Genomic DNA, 21526 nt, shown 5'->3' with positions numbered 1-21526 from the left:
AGCCCTGTCCAGATGGGGCTCTGGGCTGAACGAGTGAAACCTCGGGAACAGGGCCTCACCCCGCAGCAGTGCGCTGGACCCAGGAAGGAGGCCCGAGGGTCAGGGCTCGAGGGAGGGGCTGAGCCTCTGGGGTAGCCCAGGCCAGCAAAGAAAAGGCTGCAGGGCAGGGCACCTGCCGATTTGGACGAAGCCCGGCCTCGAGGCCACCTGTTAGCAAACACCTCTGTCTCCAAGGCCTCCAACTCACCCGCTCCAGCCTTGGCCTCCCTCGGCCCAAACCAAAGCCCCACCCAAGGCCTTAGGCGGCCCCGCGCCCAGACCCACACGGCCCTCACCTGCAGCCCTACCCGGACGCTGGGCGTGGTGAAGGCCCCCATCAGCGCGCCGAGCACCAGGAGGTGGGAGGTGCTGGAGACGACCCCGGCCACGACGGCACCCCGCGTGCTGAAGGGCAGCAGCGTGTACACCACGAAGACCACGAACAGGAAGAAGGGCACCTGCGCACAGCGGCGTCATGAGCGCGGCCGTCACGCCGCCCCCGCCCAGGGCTCAGCTGGAGTCACTCCGCAGCCCCGGCCCGTGGGGATGGCCCTAGAAGCCTGAACTCTGAGGCTACGCCGCCGGCGCCCTCGGCCCTCAGGTCGGCCCCTTCTCCCACCCTGTGTGGCAAGAGGCAGCGACGGATAGAACGAGAAAGTGATGCCCGGCCAGCATCATTTCCTACGAGCTGATTTATCGTCTGGGGCCGAGGCCGAGCCTCCGCCGCCCTCATGACCCAGGGAGCTCTCGCCTGGTGTCCACTGCCCACAGCTCTCCCTCCACAGGAAGGGTAACTACTGGAAGGCCGGGCAGGGCCCCCTCACCTGCCACCCCCAGCAGCCCAGCCCACCGGCCCCGCCCACTCTCCGAGCTGGCCCCTGCTGGGAACGGCACCCTCCCCCGAGCTTCCCACCCACATGGCTTGCCTGAGCCTGACCCCACCCCAGTCACAGGACCCAGCCCCAATGGTCAGAGGGCCCCCCCCGCCCCCGGTGACAATGACCGTCCAGGGCTGGGCCCAGGCCCCAGGCCAGCCAGTGCAGCTCAAGCTGGTTGAGAAAGGGCTGCCTCTTTCAGCTGGCCTGGGTAGGCTGGTGGACGGGCAGCCCAGAGGTGCCACGGGCACCTCTGACCCGAGCTGGGGGTGGCCTGACAGGGAATGAAACAGCACAGAGGAAAGCAGAGCCGGGAGAACTCGGGATCTGGCCATCCTGCTGAAGCCCCAGACCAACCCCCGGGCCTTTCCCGGCACGTGAGCCAATTTGTGCCTTTTTGCCTCTTTGAGTTGGAGACGTGTCATTTCCAGAAACACCACAGCCAGACATTCAAGTGGACACTCTTCTCCCACCTCACCCCCATCTCATCAGCACAGAGCTGAGAGAACAAGATCAGCCCAGGGCCCGTTCTCAGTCACAGAACCACAGCCCGGAGAGAGGGAGGGGCCTGTGGCTGGCACACCCAATGCGGGCCCAGTCTCCAGGAGGGATCTGATGCCCAGAGAGGGCAGGAGCTACCGAGTGCACAGCTGGCTGGCAGCACCCAGCCCCCAGGGGCGCCAGGGTCCCCTGTTACCTGCTCCCAGTCACAGGCCTCCTTCATCCATGAGTCAAACACCAGCACGTAGCCCAGCGTCACAAGGCAGGCCCAGACGAGCAGCGCCGAGGCCCTGAGCCACCGGCGGACGAGGCACTCAACATACACGAGCGCGTAGAGAGCCACAAACACGGCAAGCGTGAAGAACGCCGTCCCCAGGACAGCCTGGTGTCGGGAGGGGTCCTGTTGTGGGGGGGGGCGGGGGGTGAACATACACAGAAATGCCATAGCTTTCCCCAGCGGGGTGCCACCTCCTCCAGAAAGCCTGCCAGGTTAGCCTGTCCAGCCTGCCCTAAGCCAGGTCACTTGCTGCTTCCTCCACGTGGGTGGTGTCCACCCTCCCCCTAAACATCAAGTTCTCGCTTACCTCAGGCTTTGTGCTGTTGCCTCTGCTAGGGGTGCCTTCACCACCACCTTCCCCCAGTCACCTGTGGGGCCCAGTCCTGTGACGTTCTCACTCCCCCCCCCCCCAACCTCAGGCGTCCCCCGGGGTCCCCAGCAGCTCTGTGCACACCTGCAGGGCACAGGTACAAGAGCACAGGAGCAAAGCTGTGGAAAGCCTCCTGGGGGAGAGGCCACTGCTCCTAACTCTTAAAGAATGAATGGAGGTTTATGAGGAAATACGACCAAAGGCATCCCAGACAGGGGACGAGCTGAAGGAAAGGTACAGAAGTGCGACAGTGTGGGGAGAAGAGGTAACAGGCAAGACGTTCACAGGTGGACAGCACCTGGTTTCCCCCAGAGGCCCATAAGCTCCATGAGCACAGAGACTAATCTGGGGCCAGCACCCAGTGGGCGCTCAGTAACTATGTGCCGAATGACAAAACAAAGGTCCTCGGGTTTATATGCACAGAGATACAGGCAGCACCGGCAGAGCACCTACTGGGTGCTGGCCACCTTACACATATCACCCTGTTAACAGCCTGTAGTCTCTGATGTTTTCTTCTAGAACTTTACTGTCCCATACAGCAACCACTAGCCACATGTGGCTACTCAAAATTAAATTTCCAATAATTAAAGATAAAATTGAAAATTCAGTTCCTCAGTCATACTAGCCACATTTCAAGTGCTCAACAGCCACGCATAGGTCATGGCTATAGCAGGACGAGGCCTAAGTCAGAGATATTATTAGCGGTGCCCGCTGTCATAAGAAGGATTCTGAGACACACACATCCCCCCACCCCGGCCGGCTCCGTGAGAAAGAGTTCTGGGATTGATGCATGATGTCTGCCACGGTCCTGGAAGCGGGAGCACTGACACACAGGCCTTCAGTAAAATCAAAGTCCATTGTGGAGAAAAGTGAGGGTAATTTATTTGGCCAAATTAATGTAACATCTAAAACCACCCCAGACTTAAAAATTAAAATAAAAACTGTGTCTTCCTCCAGCCTAAATATGCTCCATAGCACTTTACAGATGCAGACACTCAGGCTTAAAGAAGATAATGACTTGCCCAAGGCCTCACAAGTACAAAGCATCAGAGCTGAGACCTGGACCCCAGGGAAGCCCCCACTCACCCCGTAGCTGAAGGCGATGACGATGAGGACGGCGCAGGCAGTGATGGCCACCAACAGGAGCGTGAGCAGCAGCGGCCCGTGCTGGCTGGTGAGGCGGTACTTCTCGTAGAGCGTGTCGTGGCTGGGGTCCTCCTCGCCCTCGTTGAGGAAGTAGCGCCCCTTGGCCGGCATCCTCCACCTTTGGCACAGCCGCCCAGCAGTCCACGCAGGAAACCCCGCAGCCTGGGGAGCATCTGTCTGCCGACACCCACCCCTGTGCGCCTAGGCCTCTGGTTTCTCCGAGCCTGGCAGGCGGAGCTGGGCAGAAGTCCCCTCGGCCAGCAGCTCCATGGACACACGGGGCCTGCACTGTTCCAGCTGCCAGGCCTTGCTCACTGCACCGCCCGCATCTGCCTTTGCATCCAGGCCCGAAGGAACAGACACGCAGGGTCCTCAGCTCTGCAGAGACACAAAGCAGACCAAGATCTGACCTGGACTGGGAAGGCTGGCATCGGGCGAGAGCAAGGCCAGGCCTCATAGCCCCGGGTCTGATTTATCAATCTTCACCAAACCTAACTTTTAGGTCTTTAAAGCTTGGCCCACCCCAAGGTCATAAAGCTAGTCTCCTGTGTTTCCGAGAACTGCGCGGTCCGATACAGTAGCCACTAGCCACATATGACTATCAAAAATTTAATTTAAGTTGATTAAAAACGAAATTAAAAGTTCAGTCCCATATAGAGGCTACTTGGAGAAGATAAATGGCGGCAGGAGGTGGCAACCAGCCAAATCTACGACGTGGGCTAGTCAACAACAGTGGTACCCAGGAGAGATCCCGGAGGGCTTGTTAAAACACAGATCACTGGGCTGCATTCCCAGCGTCTGTTTCAGTAGGACTGGAAGGGGCCTGAGAAGGAATGTGCATTTCTCACATGTGCCCAGAAGATGCTGAAGCTGCTGGTCCACACTTTGAAAACTACTGGCCTGCAGGACACATAACCCATTATTAACCAGTCAGTACCATGAGAGACAGTGGGGATGTTACAGAATAAAATAAATTTAAAAGGCTTACCAACCCAATGCAATATAATGGACTTTATCTGGATTTTGATTTTAAAAAGCTGCAACTACAAAAAAAATTTTCAAACGACTGGTGAAATCTAAATGTGAACTGAAGGTGGGATTAAGTTAATAAATTACACTTAATTTTTTGGAGTATAATAATAGCTTGATGATTACATTTAAAACATTTTTAAAGTTAAAAAAAAATTTCAGTCCCTCAGCCACACCAGTCACATTTCAAGTGCTCAACAGCCACACATAGCTACTGTTTATTACATTGGGCCGCACAAATATAGAGCCCTTCTATCATCCAGAAACTTCTACTGGAAAGCACTGCTCTAGAAGTTTGACTAGTTTACTTTCACATGTAGGTCTCGGATACATCTCAAGGAATTCTTGTGTATGGTGTGAGGCAGGGATCAAGCTTCTTTTTTCTGAATGGATCTCTATCTTTATCCATTTCTAAATGGATATTTTTCTGAATGGATATCTATCTTTTTTCTGAATGGATATCTATCTTTAGCCATTTCTAAATGGATATTTTTCTGAATGGATATCTATCTTTTTTCTGAATGGATATCTCCCCACCAGCCTTTCGTGGAGCCACCATCCTTCCTTCAAGAGTTTTAGTGGAGGCACCTTTGCCCTAAGTCAGGTGGCCATGCATGTGAAGTCTGTTTGCAGGCTTTCTTCTGTTCCAATGGTTCTTGTGCAAAGACCTCACTCACTCGATTACTGGAACTTTTCAATGAGTCTTGTGTCTCAGACACTAACGCCAGCTTCACTCAGAGCGTACCCCTTGCATTCATATTATGTTAAGCTTCCACATAAGACTGAATTTTTCTGAAAGGGCCCACTGGCAAGAATTTAACAACCTTGCAAGCTCCGCTTCATAGATAAGGAAACTGAACCTCAGAGAAGAACACAGTGGACCCTTTATGACAAAGTTGAGAGCGGACCCCAGGCTTGCAATGCTTAGCCCACAGGGGCTCCCTCTTTCCCCAGCACCTTTCATTTATTTTCCCATTCGTTTATTCCCAAACAGCTTGTTAACCATGCCTATGGCACACCAGGCCCATTATATCTCCTGTGTGTCAGGCTAGCTCCCTCTCCCGCTAGGGCTCCCAGTCTCCAGGGAGAGAAAGTTACCAAAAAAATGTGCAATCCCTAGATGCAGTGACTGGGGCTTGGGGTGGCTGCCATATTCCCAGCAGGAACCTTGTGTCAAGGGAGCAGCCCTGGACCAGGAGTCCAGGCCCCCAACATCCTCCAGGCCTGCATCAGAGATAGGAACCAGGACAGGGCAGGGGGCAGGGAGGTGGTAAGACATGGGAAGGCTCAGGGCAGTCACAAAGGGTGCAAATGGCCACTGGTGGAAGCTGCGAAGGAAAGTTGGTCCAGAGTCCCCAAAGGCAAAATAGCAGGGCACCCAGAATCCCAGAGTCTGAGTGAAGTCCCCCAGTGAGTGCCAACTGCCTTGAGTAACCTGGGGCCACCTTGGATCAGGAGTCACCTGCGGCACTATTCCATCTGGGAGCTCCTATTCCTCAAATCCCAGGAACAAAATGGAAAAACCACATATTTGTGGGTGGAGGAAGGGGCTGTTTTCCAGGAGTCCTGGCCCCTCTGCTCCTTCTGGGCCCAGGCAGGTGTCTACAAGCCTCGGCAACTACCTGCTTAACCCAGGCAACCCTGAGGGGGTTGGGCCAGGACCACCAAAGTGTGCAAAGTGTTTGGACAAAAGCTACTAATCTGATTTCTACATGAAATACTGATTTCCAAATGTTGCCAGCTAATTTTTAAAATTTGTTTTGTGCCAATAGCCAAAACGTGGGAAAACCTGAATATCCATCGACGGATGAATGGATAAAGAAGATGTGGTACTTATATACAATGGAATACTACTCAGCCATAAAAAAAGAATGAAATAATGTCATTTGCAGCAACATGGATGCAACTAGAGATTATCATGCTAAGTGAAGTAAGTCAGAAAGAGAAAGACAAATATCAAATGATATCACTTATATGTGGAATCTAAAATATGACACAAATGAACGTATCTACAAAACAGAAACAGACTCATAGAGATCAGACTTGTAGTTGCCAGGGGAGAGGGGAGGGAGAGGGATGGACTGGGAGTTTGGGGTTGGTAGATGCAAACTATTACATTTAGAAGAGATAAACAACAAGGTCCTACCGTATAGCACAGGGAATTATATCCAATCTCCTGGGATAAACCTAATGGAAAAGAACACAAATACATATGTAACTGAGTCACTTTGCTGCACAGCAGAGATTTGCACAGCACTGTAAATCAACATTACTTCAATTAAAACAAATTTATAAAATTTGCATAGTGCAGCCCACTAGTTTGCCACCTCTAAAGCTATACTCACCAGTCTTTGTTCCACAAGAGGCATTTCTTGAGTACTAACCATATATGCCCAGCCCTGTGCTAAAGGGGTTACGAAACAAGGTAAGGTCCCTGCCCTGAGAAGCCCCCACTCCAGGGCACGTGTAAAACGGCTGTCATGCTGTCAACGCCAGGTGCCTGCACATACATCTCCACTCTCGCCTTCATAACCTAAGGCCAAGGTGTTACAGCCATTTTACAGATGCAAAATTGAACCCAGAGAAGGAGAGTGCCTTGCCTAAGATTACACAGCTGGAGCTGGTTGGTAGAAGGGCTGGGATTCAAATCTGGGTCTGCCAGCTTCCAAACCAGGCTCCTCGGCCCAGCCTCACTATCTTATTGAATTGAGAAAGGCTTCCCCATGGAGCTCCTTCCAGAAGCAGCAGGTCCCAGTGACTGAACCAGTTGTCAAAAGTATACACAACACTGCCTGTCCCTCCGGCCTGGTGCAAACACCAGTGCACCGGGACTGCCAGGCCGAGAAACCCCAAACTCCAAAGAGCCAAGGCAACTCCCCACAGCTGCTCCATCCCCCAGGCAAAGCCCCCGGAGCAGAGCTGTGGGTGGCCAGGACATGCACAAATGTGCATGTGTGTGCACGTGTGCACGCACACACACACACACACACCATGGAGCCTTTCACCCCCAGATGCCAACCTGCCCTTCCAGGCACACAAAGCCGGGCTGAGCCAGGCATGGAGAGAGAGGGATTAGTTGAAAGATTCCGAGAGTCTTGGGAACTCAGGCCTCGTAAACACTCCTCTTGGGGATCTAATTAGGCCACTTCCTGGGCAACGGCAGGCGGGAGAAGAGGCAGACAACGGGCAGTACTGGGCACGGAGACTAGGCACCCAGGGACCCCGTCCAGCGCCGGCAGTACAAGGCAGGGCTGGGAGGAAGGGCCGCACTTCTCCCTCCTGCAGACAACCCAGCACCAACAGGCACCTCCACAGGCCAGCTCCTCTCCAGGAGCCACCCCACAAAGTGAGACCCAGAGGCCCCCTCTGTCAGGGCAGGTTTCAAGGCCCCTCTGTCCAATCTCCAGTTCCTCTGCCAGTTGCCAACTCAGCTGATAACTGGGAGGGCCCCTGTGAGGCCCTGGATGAACTCCTTTGCCACGTCTCCAACAAGTGTTGCCGCAACCTCAACTTGCAGGCCTCGGTGATGGGGAGCTCATCCCCTCTCAGGGCAGTCTTCTCCAGCGCTGGGCGCTGCTCTGGCTGTAAGTCCGACCTTAGGTCAAGCCAGGCCCTGCCTCCCTGTCACTCCCTCACCCCCACCCCACGGGTCCTTTGTGAACTCCAAAGACGCAAAGAGCAGAGACGTCGAGGCCCTTTTACCTGGAGAGGCTGGATTCCCAGGGCTCCCTCACTGTCACTCACACCTCACGATACCTCTGGTAGGGGAGCAGCCCCATCTCACGGAGAGGGGGGACCCCAAGGGTCCAGGTGGGAGGGTGTTCCCCGCTTCTGCTGGACATGGTCCCCTCCCCCTCTCAGCCCTGGTTCAGGGGCCACAAGACCCAGGTCTGGCTCATCAGTACCGTCTCTCCCAAGCCGCAGCGACTGGTTTAAGGATGGACATGTGACCAAAACCATGTCAGTGAGAATACTCTTTGGGACGTTTGCTGGCCCACGAGGAAAAGATGTTCTCTTTGCCAGCGGCCTGGAGCTGCTGGCAGCCACCTGAGCCACCACAGTAGACAGCCCACCTGAGAAGGAAGCCCACACGGAGAACTGGTGAGAGACAGAGCCCTGAACATACCCGCTGGGGCCCCCAGATCCAGCTCTGTCTGAGGCTCAAGCAACCCCCAGATACTTACTCCCAAGGGATAATCAATACCCCTCCCAGCCGAAGCCAGGGTGAGCTTCTGGCACTTGCAACCAAGAGTCCCAAGGTCCACGTTGGGCCTCCTGCCCCAGTTTGCTGTGTCCAGAAAGCCCTCGTGGCCCCTTGATGAGTCCAAGTCGGGAGAAGTTAGCTCAAAGGTGAGACTGGGCCCCTGCAGACACAGCCAGCCCTGGCTAAGGCCTCCTCTGGAGGGGCGCCGGCCAGGGAGGGGGACCCTTCCCAATCCCCACCCCAGCTCATACCTCTGTCACCGTGTCCCAAACTAACCAGGGCAGGAGGGGGCCCAAGGCTGCAGGAGGCCAGTACCCTCCAGAGATTCCTCCCCTGTGGGAGGAATTAGGGAGCCGAGGGGTATACTTAGGTAGAAACTGATACCGGCGGAATCAAGCTCTTCCCCCAAGCGATCCTGGTGGACTCGGCTCCCCGCAGCCGCAGGGCCCGTGACTGAGCAGGAGAGACCATCACAAAACCTACTGACCTCTTATTGTGTACCCAGCACTGTAGTCTCTCTAAATCTGCACCCCTGCCCTGTAGGTAAGACAGCTGTGTCTGTTTTATGGATGTGGGAGCTGAGGCAAAGAGAGATTCAGTCACTTGCCTGAGGTCACAAAGCTAGTAAAAGAGAGCTGGGATTTGAATACAGGCCCCTCAGGGTCCTGTCCGTCACCCTCCCAGTGCTGACATTCCCAGAGCCCATAACATCTCAGAATGCCAACCCCTTTCTGCCCTCCCCCTTCAAGGCCCCAGACAGAGGGTGGGGGGCAAAGTGGACTCCATCAAGGTACCTCCCTCTGCCTTCCTGGGGCAAGATGAGGCAGCCATGCCAGGGAGCCTCGTCGAAGCCAGCAAGATCCAGGAGGGCCTCTTCCTCCAGGAAGCCCTCTGAACTACCCCACACACACCGCCTTCTCCCTTCCCCACAACAAGACAGGACTGGGGTCTTCTTGCCAAATACTGACCGGCGGGGTCCAGGTTCCTCAGCTAGAAGAGCTGCTGGAGGTAGGGCGCTGGGACCTCGAATTATGACTGCAGGACTGGGCCCTCAGGGGTGCTCAGGAAGTCCTTCCCCAGCGGAACTGGCTGATGTGGCGGCACCCCCAGCCCTACCACACCCCTGGGGGAGCTCTAGCCCACCCCAGCTTTCACAGACACAGACAGGATACCCACTTCCTCACCCAAGCAATACTGGCAGGAACCCAGCCCAGCTTCCTCTGGCCCTGCCCTGGCAGGCCCCGGAGCTGTACAGGGCCTGGTGGCCCCAGAAAGGGGAAGTGGGGCCTTGGCATGTGAAGCGGGGCAGGCAGGCAGGCAGGCAGGCAGGCCTAAGGAGAGGAGAGGGCCCACTCAAGCCCCTCAGGCCGGACCCTGTACCCATGGCCCGCCCAGGTGACCGTACGGCTGCAGCCAGGAACCCACCAGCACAGTCTTGCCCCCTAGGCCAGCCCAGTGCCTGGTGGGCTGGGTCACTGACAGACTTTCTGTTTGCTGAGGGACTCATGTTAATGCCACCTCCCTCAGGAGACCCAGAGCTCTGTGAAGGAGAGACAGCAGCTGCTCTGCCCAGCCCCGGCCTGGCACCTAGGGGCACCCAGAAAACCTCATGGGACTAAGGGCCTCCCAAGCCTTAGCTCGTGCCGGGGCCGAACCTCCCTCCCCACACCATTCTCTCCTGGGCATCTGCCCCCATCGGGAGGCCTTCTGAGACTCCTATCAAACATCCCCGCACCTGCCTCACCAAATTGTTGTGGGATTTAAGTCTGTGTCCTGCAGCTAGGCCCTGGCAGATGCTTGTGGGACGGACAGATGGATGAGCCCACCAGCTCGAATCCTGAGCCAGGCAGAAAGGTGGCAGAGAGCAGGCAGGGCGGCTTTGGTGAGCGGGCTGGGGGGCGGGCATTAGGGCGGAAGATGATGAAAACAGACAAAAGGGTCTCCCCCAGAACAGGAAGCACCTGCTGCATCACACCTTTCCGCAGATGAGCGGTACCTGGGAGGGAGGAGGCTGGGTTCAAATCCCAGCTCTGCTGCCCTTGGCCATAGGAGTGGCAGAGTCTCTCACACTCCGGGCCTCAGTTTTCTCATCAGTAAACTGAGGTGCTGATACCCAAGTTCGGGGGAGAGTGAGGCACAGGTCCTCACAGCCAACAGGCCAAGTTTGTGAGGACAAAATAGCAAATGCGCCCAGAAGGAAGGCTCAGTTCCTAGAGCTGAGGAAGCCCACCCATGAGGTCCAAACAGGAGAGACAGAGGTGCACAGGGGGCAGAGCCCCTAACGACCCTCCACTTTATCTCCCCACCTCCTGGTGACAGTCTGCAAAGCCACCAGGCAGGAGCAAAAGCCGAAGCCCCCAATAGCATATGCCCTCAGACAGCCCTGCTCCCCAAGAACTCCCAGGCTGACTCCACCCCAGCCTTTAGGGACCACAAGCTGTCACTCAGTCTCGGGGTCTAGAGACCTGTGTTCCAGTCCCAGCTCTGCCACTAACGTGTTCTGTGACCCTTACCTGATCCGGGCCTCGGTTTTCCCTCTTGCAAAGGAGGTGGTTATGTGAAACCTCTGAGGCCCAGCTCTGGGCTGGGCTAGCAGCGGAGGCTACATCATAAAACAAAGAGAACTGAGGAAAAGCTGAAAAGCCTGCGTGTTGTCATCTGGCCCCAGAGGGCTAATTCCAGGGGTGGGGTAGGGAATTGTTCTTTGCTCCTGAAATCCTCCCTTCCACTCTTCCGTCTGGATTAGGCATTACCCTAGTCAATCTCTCCTCTAAAACACAAATACCTTGTCACCCCTCCCCCCCAAGGCTCCAGCCGCCAGGGATAATAAATCCAGTTTGCCATCTCCTGTGCCAATTCTAATGATGGTTAGTGATTGCCTGGGAAGAGTTCATCTATTCATTCACTCATCTTGACAGAGATTCATGCATTCATTCCTTCAGCAGATGTGCACTAACACCTTCTATGTGTCAAGAGGAAACTCAGCTCCAGGCACAAGTTTTCAGAAGGCAGAGACCTTGGTGCCCCCTTCCCCCAGGTGTCTGCAAAGGGCTCTGCACACAGGAGGTGTTCAGGCAACAATGTTTATTAACTGACCAACTAAACAACCAGGTTCCCATATTGGAAAGAACAGCTATATCTTCCCCCAACTCTTGCCTGAAATTCCACCATTAGTTATTCATTCCTTTAAGCACTATCTTCACTAGGCTCCCCCTTTAGAATGAAAACACTTTCATGCCCATGTTTCATTCCTGATCCCTTTCCCCTCGATAACAAAGAACAGAAAGGGGAAGTCTAGCTGGCCTTCAGGGACCTCATGTGGTGCTACTTCTGCCCAAGATGGCAGAACACTGGGCTTCCCACGGCCCACCCAGACAGTGGGTCTGCTGGTGACAGAAGATTTAACCCAGAGTAGCCACTGTCCTGGAAAGGGCAAGAAAGATTTAGGTTTAAGTCTTAACTTCTGCACTGCTAGTTGCCTGTTTAAAAAGTCAGCAGAGCCCAGAGGAGGGAGAGAAAGCTGGAGGCATAATTTATACCAGGATGATTTCCAAAGAGCAAGAAACCATGAAAGAATTCTCATATAATGCTGTAGTGAATAAGTCCTTTCTAACCTGACACAAAACCTAAAAGTCATAATGAAAAGACTGATAAATTCAATTACAATTAAAAATTCTTTTTCTACATAGTAAAATCTATCAAAAGCAAAATCAAAAGATGAGCGAGAGATTATGGGACATTTGCAATTTTTATCTCCCTAAAGAGCTAATCTCCCTCATATGTAAAGAGTTCCTACAAATCAAAAAAACAATAATCCAGTAGAAAAATGGGAAAAGAGGATGAACAGAAAGTTCACAGAAAGACAATACAAATCTCTTAAATATTTGGAAAGCAGCTGACGTCACCCATAACATGAGAAATGCAAATTAAAACTACTATGGAAAACCATTTCTACCTACCCAATTGGCAAAGATCAAAGCATTTCATAAATCTGTGTTGGCTAGGCTGGGGGGAAACAGACACTCACGCTCACCCCTGGTGGGCGTGTGATTCAGCACAACCTCTGGGGCAGGCAGTTTCATCATATCTAACGGACTCACTAATGTACACACACACCTTTTGACCTAGCAAACCTACATCAAGTAATTTATCCTACAAACACTTTCACATGTGTGAAATTTGACTTATGTACAAAATTATTCATTGCAGCATTATTTGTAATTGCAAAAGACTGAAAACAATGTGTGTATCAGTCTGGGGAAGATAAATCACAATACATTCTTACAGTGGAGTACAATGCAGCTACCAAAAAGATGCAGCAGCTTGAACCATACTGTGGAAGGGTATCCTGTGAAAAATCCACATGGTGAAGGTCATGCCTAGAATGGATTAGGATTGAACCAGGACACAGAAACACCAAAACTGCTGCTTTGTCAGAGTGAACAAATCTTACTTCTCCTCATTTTCAGTTTCTATTTCTATTATTATAATGTAGCTTATGCAATTTTTTTTAAGTGTTCAGTAGAAAAAACAAGATCGACCACATACATAGTGCCTATCGTTAACAACACTGTATTGTATACTTAAAATTTTTTCAAGGGACCTCCCTGGTGGTGCAGTGGTTGAGAATCCGCTTGCCAATGCAGGGGACATGGGTTCAGTCCCTGGTCCGGGAAGATCCCACATGCTGCAGTGCAACTAAGCCCGTGCGCCACAACTACTGAGCCTGCACTCTAGAGCCTGCAAGCCACAACTACTGAAGCCCATGCCTAGAGCCCGTGTTCTGCAACAAGAGAAGCCACTGCAATGAGACGCCCACTCACCGCAACAAAGAGCAGCCCCCGCTCGCCGCAACTAGAGAAAGCCCGCACACAACAACAGAAACCCAATGCAACCAAAAATAAATAAAAATATATTAAAAAAAATTTTTTTTTCAAGACGGTAGATTTTACATGTTCTTATCTTAAAAATAATAATGATAAACTAAAAGGAGGGAGGAAAATTTAGGCTGTGAGGGACAGGTTTATGGCATGGATTGTGGTGATGGTTTCACGGGTGTATACTTATCTCCACACTTATGAAGTTGTATACAATAAAAATGCACAGCTTTTTGTATGTCACTCATACCTCAACAAAGGGGTTTTTAAAATAAATACATAAAAGTAAAAAATAACGACCCTAACAGAAAAACTCAAAGGGCAATATAAAGCGACTGATCATTGAAGTGACGCTCTAAGTTTAATATATTAACATGGAAAGATGTGTTCCTGGCATGTTTGTCGGGGTGTGTGTGTGTGTGTGTGTGTGTGTGTGTGTGTGTACATATATAAATATGTATGTGGGGACTTCCTGGTGGCACAGCGGTTAAGAATCCACCTGCCAATGCAGGGGACACGGGTTCGAGCCCTGGTCCGGGAAGATCCCACATGCCGCGGAGCAACTAAGCCCGTGCGCCACAACTACTGAGCCTGTGCTCTAGAGCCCGCGAGCCACAACTACTGAGCCCGCGTGCCTAGAGCCCGTGCTCTGCAACAAGAGAAGCCACTGCAATGAGAAGCCTGCACACCTCAACAAAGAGTAGGCCCCGCTTGTCGCAACTAGAGAAAGCCCGCGCGCAGCAACGAAAACCCATCGCAGCCAAAAATAAATAAATATTTTTTAAAAATTTATGAAATATGTATGTGAATACACAAAAAATAAATAGAGCCTGTAAACGAAAGAAGAAGAAAAGGAAAACGAGCCCCAGGTCCATCACGTCTAAGATGCATGACCCTGAAAAAGTTACTTATCCTCCTTGAGCCGCACTTTTCGTCATTTGAAAGAAAGGGAGAATAACATTCAGACCACCCAGGGCTTTGAGGGGATTCAGTGGAGGTGATGCAAGCAGAGCACGGTGGCGGGGGGCGGGGAGGGGGCTGCACCTGGCACAACACGCCAGGTCAAGACGACAAGCCCTACCAAGTTGGCAGAAAGGGCCTCAAGGGCTGTGGGTGGGCCCAGAACCTGCCCCTTCCCCTTCAGCCCACTCTGTCATGGGCCTCGGCACCAAAGAGGTCAAGGCGCCCCGGCCCCCTCCCTGCTCTGGAAGTGGCCTGGCCTCTGGGGTGGAGACAGCAGCGTCAGCACCTCGGGACTGCTTTCTGGGTACAGGCAGCGTCATCATCGCATGGGCTCACACATCCACGCAGAGCCTAGCTGGACCTCAAGCGAGCAGCTGTCCACTGGGTCAAGGAAAGCGGGAAGGTGGGCCTGAGCCAGAGAGAGCTTCCAGGTAGCACCGGGTCCTCGCCCCAAGGCCTCTAGGGCTGTGGAGAGGAGAGGAGAGGACACACAGTGCCCGGCCCTCCAGACGTGCTCTGCGCACTCTGAACCCACCTGGGAGACAGAGGCAGGAAACCCGACGGGAGGCGCCCCTGCCATCAGCCTCCAAGCACGTGCTGGGAAGAGGCAAGGTCCTTGCATCCGGACCCCCAGGGCGGGTTAGGTGTGCTCTCCCTCTGTTTCCAGCCAGGGGAACCAGCTCTGGGATCCTAAGCTCCTCGTCCAAAGCCTCCTGGCTGGGATTCAAACCCAGAGCTGCCCACTCCCGGGCCCAGGCTCCTTCTTAACCCTGTGTCTGCATTTCCTGAGGGGCGCTCTGCCCAACAGCAGGGCCGTGAAGAGCCACACACACGACACTTTCTGGCCCTGTGTCTGCATTTCCTGAGGGGCGCTCTGCCCAACAGCGGGGCCGTGAAGAGCCACACACACGGCAGTTTCTGGTCACATGCAGTGCTGGGCTTAGCATTCTCTTCCTCCTTCTCTAAAGATACCCTGTGCACATTAGCAAATTAAAGGTTCTGAGAAGTCCTGCAGGAAAGCAGGCTGCTGAATTAATGACCACAGCTAAGCATCTCCCAGTCTTTTTGGTTCACGAGGCCCTTTTTGCATTAAATCTCTAAGGAATCCTCCTGGGGAGATGCTGACTTTGGCATCTCCAAGACCCGGCTCAGGGATCCTCCCCCAAGAAGACTCCCTGGGCAACTGTGGCTCGCAGAGGCCACTATCTGCCCCTTTTCTGACAGCCTGGGAGCTCCCTCAAGCTGGGCCCCGACTCCCCCACCTCCACCTTCCCCTGGGCTGGGCTGCGTGGGCACACAGGGACCAGCCCTGATCTTGGCCTCCAGGGTAGCGTCAGGGGAAGACTGGAGGAGGCCCCGCCCTAGGGCAGTTTTCTGCTGGGGAAGCAATCTGCCCTGGGGAAGAGAAAGTGGGAAAAGGCACTGAATACCAACCAGGAAAGACCCTCCTGTCATACTTCCTGCCTCTCCCGTGCAGGGCTGTGAAGTGCCCCCTGCCTCAGTCTCCTCACCTGCCATAAGCAAAGCAGTGCACGGGATAGACACCTAAGGTCCAGCCCCGCTCTGCCTCTCGCCCTCTCTGGGCCTGATTCCTCCAGGGGCAGGGAAGGCCCCCAGGGTCTGCGAGGTCCCTTCTCACTGAGACTACCAGAGAAGCTAGCCACAGAGAGGGCAGCGGGAAAGGCACATGGAGAGGCACCTCCATGCAGAGCTCAGCAGGCCCTGTCGGGGCCGTGGCCTCCCCAGCACCCGTGAGGCATCACTGTCTGGTCTGGCTCCCAAAGCCATGCCTCCCCCAGAGGTCCCCCCTCGGACTCCCGCCACACCAGCCACCAAGAGTGCCCGGCCCTAATCCAAGATGCTAAGACCCCCCTTCCCCAAGGCTTCCTGAGAACTGTGAGAGGTCAAGGGGGCACACGGGGGGGCAGGGGCGGGAGGGCTGCCTGGTGAAGCCCAGCCCAGAGCCCGGAAGAGCCCTTCTGCAGGGGAAGCAGCCCCAGCCGACCTTCCCCGCACCCCTACAAGCCTGGCTTCCGGAGCCACAAACACAGGGGCTCGGGAGCCCCTCCCCACGGCTGTCCCCCGAGCCCAAGCTCCCCATTCCTACTTGGGCACCCCTTCCTTCCAGGCTCCGCTGGGCACAGGAAGTCGCTGTGATGGAGGCTCAGTCCACGGCAGCCACATGCCCCCCAAACCCAAGCCTCCCCTGGGGTTTTCCACCAGGGCTCCCCACGCCTGTCCGCGACCCCAAAGACAACGAGCCCCGTCCTGCTCACCCCCGGCCAACCAACTCCTCCAGGGCTTCCTGAGACCTTCTTCGCGGCTGTGTGATTTGACTTATTTCGGTTCCCCAAACAAGCCCCACCCTTTTGTCTCCAGGCTCAGACAGCCTAAAAGCACTGCCTACCTCCCCACCCCCAAACTCCCTCTGCCTGGCAAACTCCTACCGGCCCTTGAGAGCCAGGCTGAGCTGCCACCTCCTCCAGGAGGGCTGCCCAACCTTGACTCAGTGCCTGCACTTCCCACCACAGAACAGGGCCCCTGGCCTGTCGCTGCCCGATCACGCGATGCCTCTACGAAGGCCGATGTCTGGCCACGCGCTGCCCTGCTTTCAGGACCCAACAGTGCCTGGCACATAGCGGACACTCAAACCCCAAATTCATGAACTGAGTCAAATACAGCCCGCCCTGAACTGCAGGGTCTGGCCCCCAACCCTGGTGTCCCTAGTCCCATCTGCTTGAGCTTTGGCAGGTCACCTGCCTCTCAGGCCTCGATTTCTCACCTGAGCGATGGGGACGAAAACATTCCCCCACTCCCCGGCCTGTTCTGGCAGTGAAATGACCTCGTGGCTATAAAAATTCCTTATAAATCCAGAAACTTCGCACATGGAAGGGGGCCAACCTTGCTGTGCTGTTTCTACCACAGGAAAAGAGGCCCCAGCCTAAGGCTCCCGCACTGCCATCCAACAGGTGCCCACTGGGCTCCTGCCTGTGCCAGGTACCAGGTGAAGTGCTGAAGCAAACAAGATGGACGCAGGGTCCCTTGGGAGCCCATGTTGCGGGGAGGGAAGAGACGTGTGCCAAAGAAGCCACACGAGGCAAAGAAATGCCAGGGTGGGAGAGGGCCCAGCCTCAGGCCGCAGTCAGGAATGCAGGAAAGCCTAGGGGTTGTGAGCACAGGCTCTGAGACCAAACAGGCGAGATCCCCGCTCCACATCAGAGGAGCTGTGTGACCTGAGGCACGTTAATTAACCTCTCTGGGCCTCGGCTTTCTCATTTGTAGAATGGACTGGTGATGGTACCGAATGCCCAAGGGCCTCACACAGAGGCTGGCACACAGGGAGTGCTGTTACGTGGGTCCGCCCCAACTGGCTCCAAACAGGAGGGGTGGGCCTGAGAAACCCTGACATCGCTCCCACCCCATCATCTCCAGCCGGGCCCAGGAGAGAGAGAGAGAGAGAGGAGGTGGGCCTTGGGGGGCAGGAACACGGCCGAGGACTAGGGCACCCACAACAAAGACCTGGGGGACACACTTCGAGTCCCAGGGGTCTCAGCCTCACTTCCTGTCAGCCCCCAAAAGGCAGCTCTTCTCTTCTCTTGCTCCCCTGCTCAGAAAGCGGGGTCTGACAAAGGGATGCCGGGGTGCCAGCCCCTGTCCCAGGCCTTGCCTGGCACTAAGGCACCCCTTCCCCAAGGGACCTGAGCAGCGGCTCCAGGGAGTCTGAATATTTCAAAAGAGGACACTTCCCCATTAGCCTAGGACCCCATTAAAGCAACGCCTCCAGACGACTTACTCAAAGGGCACCTCCTCCCCCAGGCGGATGGGGCCCGAAGGAGAGGCCAGGGAGTAGGGCTTGGGGAGCAGGGATGGGCAGACCCGGGAGGTCCCTGGCCCGCCCAGCAGGGAGGTGCGCAGGAATAGGGTCAGCCTGACTACTGCAGAGATGAGGAGACTGAGGCCAGGAGGAGAGGACGACCACCCCAAATCCACATCCCCCACTGAGTGAGGCCAGGGAAATGTGCCTCCAAACAGCTCTGATCAGGAAAACACACTCGCCCCGAGGCTGTGGAGCCCTCTGGGCCTCAGTTTCCCCATCTGTGCAGAGAAAGGCCGCACCCCTGGATCCTGGGCCTCCCCCTGCTCGGCTGGCCAGTGATGCCAGGAACCGTCGACCCAAGTCAGCTGCACCTGAGGTAGTGAACTAAGCCACTTCCAAGGGGCAAGAAGGCCTGGATTCCTGGAAGACAAAGACGCCTCCAGCAGGTACTCCGGGTCCTGAAGGTGGGTGGTGGCACCACTGACCGCATCACCCCCGGGGGCCTCACGATGCCCGAAAGCCAGGCCTGCCACGCTGCCACCCCCAAGTGGGCACGAGTTCCCCCCTGGGTCATCCACCCCATCACCTCCAGCCCAGCTCAGAAGAAAGCAAGAGAAGGTGGGCCTTGGGGGCCAGGATCACGTCTGAGGACCAGGGTGCCCACAACAAAGGCCTCGATTTGTTTCTTTTTCCTCAGGCACAGCTGCAGGGTAACTTCTTCCAGAGCTCAAGGCGGCGGGGCCGGGGCGGGGGGGGGGGCAGACAGAGGCACAAAGAGGAGGAGAGAACAAGGAGGGTGCTCCTGGCGCCCCCCGCACCGGCACCAGCAAGAGGGGGTCTCAACACAGAGCCAAGGGGCAGGGGGAGGCTGCCAAGTAGAGCAGACACACTTGCGCCCCCTCTTCTCCTGAGCCCGAGGACCCCGGAGCGGGTGACACGAGGCAAGAGGGGGCTCGAGGCGGGGAAGCACCCTAAGCAGAGGGGATGCATGGCAAAGGGCAGAGGAGGCAAGCCGACCTGCTGCCCAAGCCAGGGGGTGGGCCCAGAGTGCCTGAGACGTAGAACTGGGGGCGGGGGGGTGGTTTGCCAACACGGCGAGGGGGGCAAAAGCCAGGAGAAGGGGTTCAAACGTGACACCAAACAGGAGGAACTAGTTGACGCGTGTGTAAGAGGAACCCAGGAACCCCACGGGCCTCCTCTCCAGGGCTGTCCCAGCCCATCTTCACAACAGGGTGGGCTCAGGTCTATCCCCCAGCACAGCACTTAGTGCCCCAGAAAACGCCTGTGAAATACACCCATCAGAGATCAGCAGATGCAAGGAGAAACGACGATCCCAGGCATCACGGGGAGAAGGGTAACCAAAGAGGGAATGAGCCCACTTCTGCCCAGGGCTCACGCCCCGCCCCATCCCGACACCTTGTCCTCCTTCGAAGGCTTGGGGTGGGTGTGGGCATGGGGAAAGGGGAACCCAGGGAACGGAGGCGCTTCAGCCCAGCAGGTCTGCGCCCGGGACCGGGCAATGCCCCAGCCATGACGTAGCCCCTTGTGAAATGCATGGGCAGCGGCAGGTTGAGCCAGATGCCAGTGGCTGTCAGGTGGGCACCGTGCCACCCTCCTTGGGGGTTGGTGGCAGGAGGAGCCACAGGTGGGCAAGTGGAGACTCCGCAAGCAGGCTCAGCCGGGAGGGTGGGGGCAGAGCTGGAGGACCCCTGGAGGGGCTGGCAGGATTCCACACACACAGGCTGTGGGGCTCGCCACTGCCAGGGACCTCTAGGCCTCAGCTTGCTGGTCTCAGATGCCTGGGAAGCATTTTTCACACATTTAACTTTCCCAGCAACCTGCCTGGGCGCTGCCATTTTACAGATGAGGAAACTGAGGAATAGAGAGACAGTGATTACCCCAAGGGCTACCGGCTACCAGGGAGGCCTCTCAGTGACACCCCTCAGCCGGCCCTGCCCATCCTCACCTCCGAGGCTCCCTTCCCTCCCACCCAAGGCAGGACGGGGCAGTAATGACAAACACCTCCACTTGGGTAGTGGCTTCTCTGTGCCAGCCGTACCACGTGCATCCCTTCGTTTAATCCTACAACTACCTGGCACGTTGGGTAGCGTGAGCAGCCCATTTTATAGATGCAAGAAACTAGCTCAGCCCTTGCTTATCTCGCACACTGCCGGGAGGAGGCACAGTGCGGTTGAACCCAGGCCATTACAAAGCTCTGTCTGGAGACAGGTTGGACGCAGTGACCTCCAGAAGACCCAGCTCCTCTGGCGACTGTTCAGACACCAAGGCTTCATTCACTGAGCCAAACTAACTTCCAGCTCTTTCTACACAGGCCTTCTTAAAGACAGTAAACGCTCCAAAGGTCCACCATCAGCACTTCCCTCTCATCCCTAAGACCCGACCCCACAAAAGGCTAGAATCGGCCACTCGGACTCAGGTGCCCAGTGTGACTCACTCTGCCTGCTCCCTCAGGGGCCCCTGGAACTTTCCCGGGCGAGTTAAGCACTGCCCTTGGCCTGGGCAATGGGATGTGGAAAGCTGCCTTCAGCTCAGTGCGAATGTGCCCAGGACAGGAGGAGAGAGGTGAGGGACAGGCCACCGGCCACCCCTTAATGACCCCTGGCAATGGTGGGATGGCAAGTCATGGAAAATGCAAAGGGCTGGGCCATCCACCTCCCCGCTGAGGCAGGACTCAAGCACGGGTCCAAGAACACACGGCCCAGCTGGGGCGCGACCCCTGACTCAGCCCAGCCACCCCGCAGTGAGGGCAGGCAAGACCCTCCGCCAGGAAGGCTCTCCCGCACCAGCCCTCCAAAGCCACCCAGAGCCCCTGTTCAGCTGTGCTGCCCCCCGCCAGCCTCCCCAAAGGCACAGCGTCCCTACCCAACCCCAGGCCTCGAACACGGCGGCTCTCCATGAGAGGTGGTGTGTGCAAGTGGACGCCCCCGGGGACCGACTCCCTGTGTGGCCCAGGACGAGACGGTGCCCTGCTGGGCCTTGGGCTTCTCCTCCGTCAACTGGGGACAGACGACACTACCACACAGGGTGGCAGGGAGGCAGGGAATGGGTTAGACCAATAGTTACAAACTGTAAAGGGGGGTGCACATGCCCAAAGTGATGTCAAGTCGGGCCTCTGTCTCCTCTTGAGAAGCACCTCTGGCTTGTGTGGAAGCCCCACTCCTGCCCCATTCCCCACCCCCTACCCCCGGCTAACTGCGCCAGCTCCCAGCCCCGTAGGGCCCGTAGGAAGACTGCCTCTCCCCAGACCCACTCCTGGCAAAGAGGCCCCATGAGACCACCCTCACCCCCGACCACTGGGAAAACGGCCGCCAGTAAACAGTCACTTCTTTTCGATGAATGACCACTGGCGACTTCCCCACTGAGGGCAGAGAATGCACACAACCTGAGCGTCCCCTCCCCTACACCAG

General features: G+C 55.8%; 1 protein-coding gene across 3 annotated transcripts in view; it reads right to left on the bottom strand.

The window, feature by feature from the left end:
• Positions 1 to 21526, bottom strand: part of ADCY7 (adenylate cyclase 7) — a 58102-nt gene that overhangs the window by 22347 nt on the left and 14229 nt on the right. For 2 of the 3 annotated variants that reach the window (XM_082438328.1, XM_082438329.1), the window contains exons 2-5: positions 6384 to 6424; positions 3149 to 3586; positions 1612 to 1815; positions 336 to 497 (exon numbers count right to left, since the gene is read on the bottom strand). In XM_082438328.1, the coding sequence (XP_082294454.1) occupies positions 336 to 497; positions 1612 to 1815; positions 3149 to 3319 (537 nt within the window). In that variant the 5' untranslated portion in view covers positions 3320 to 3586; positions 6384 to 6424. Of the gene's footprint in view, positions 1 to 335; positions 498 to 1611; positions 1816 to 3148; positions 3587 to 6383; positions 6425 to 21526 lie in introns of those variants that run through there. The other variant, XM_082438330.1, reaches the window with a different exon arrangement.

This window comes from Balaenoptera physalus (genome assembly GCF_965194825.1).
Source record: "Balaenoptera physalus genome assembly, chromosome: 19".
Lineage (NCBI taxonomy): Eukaryota > Metazoa > Chordata > Mammalia > Artiodactyla > Balaenopteridae > Balaenoptera > Balaenoptera physalus.
Note: the sequence above shows the minus strand (reverse complement) of the source record. Positions and strands in the feature narration are given on the sequence as shown.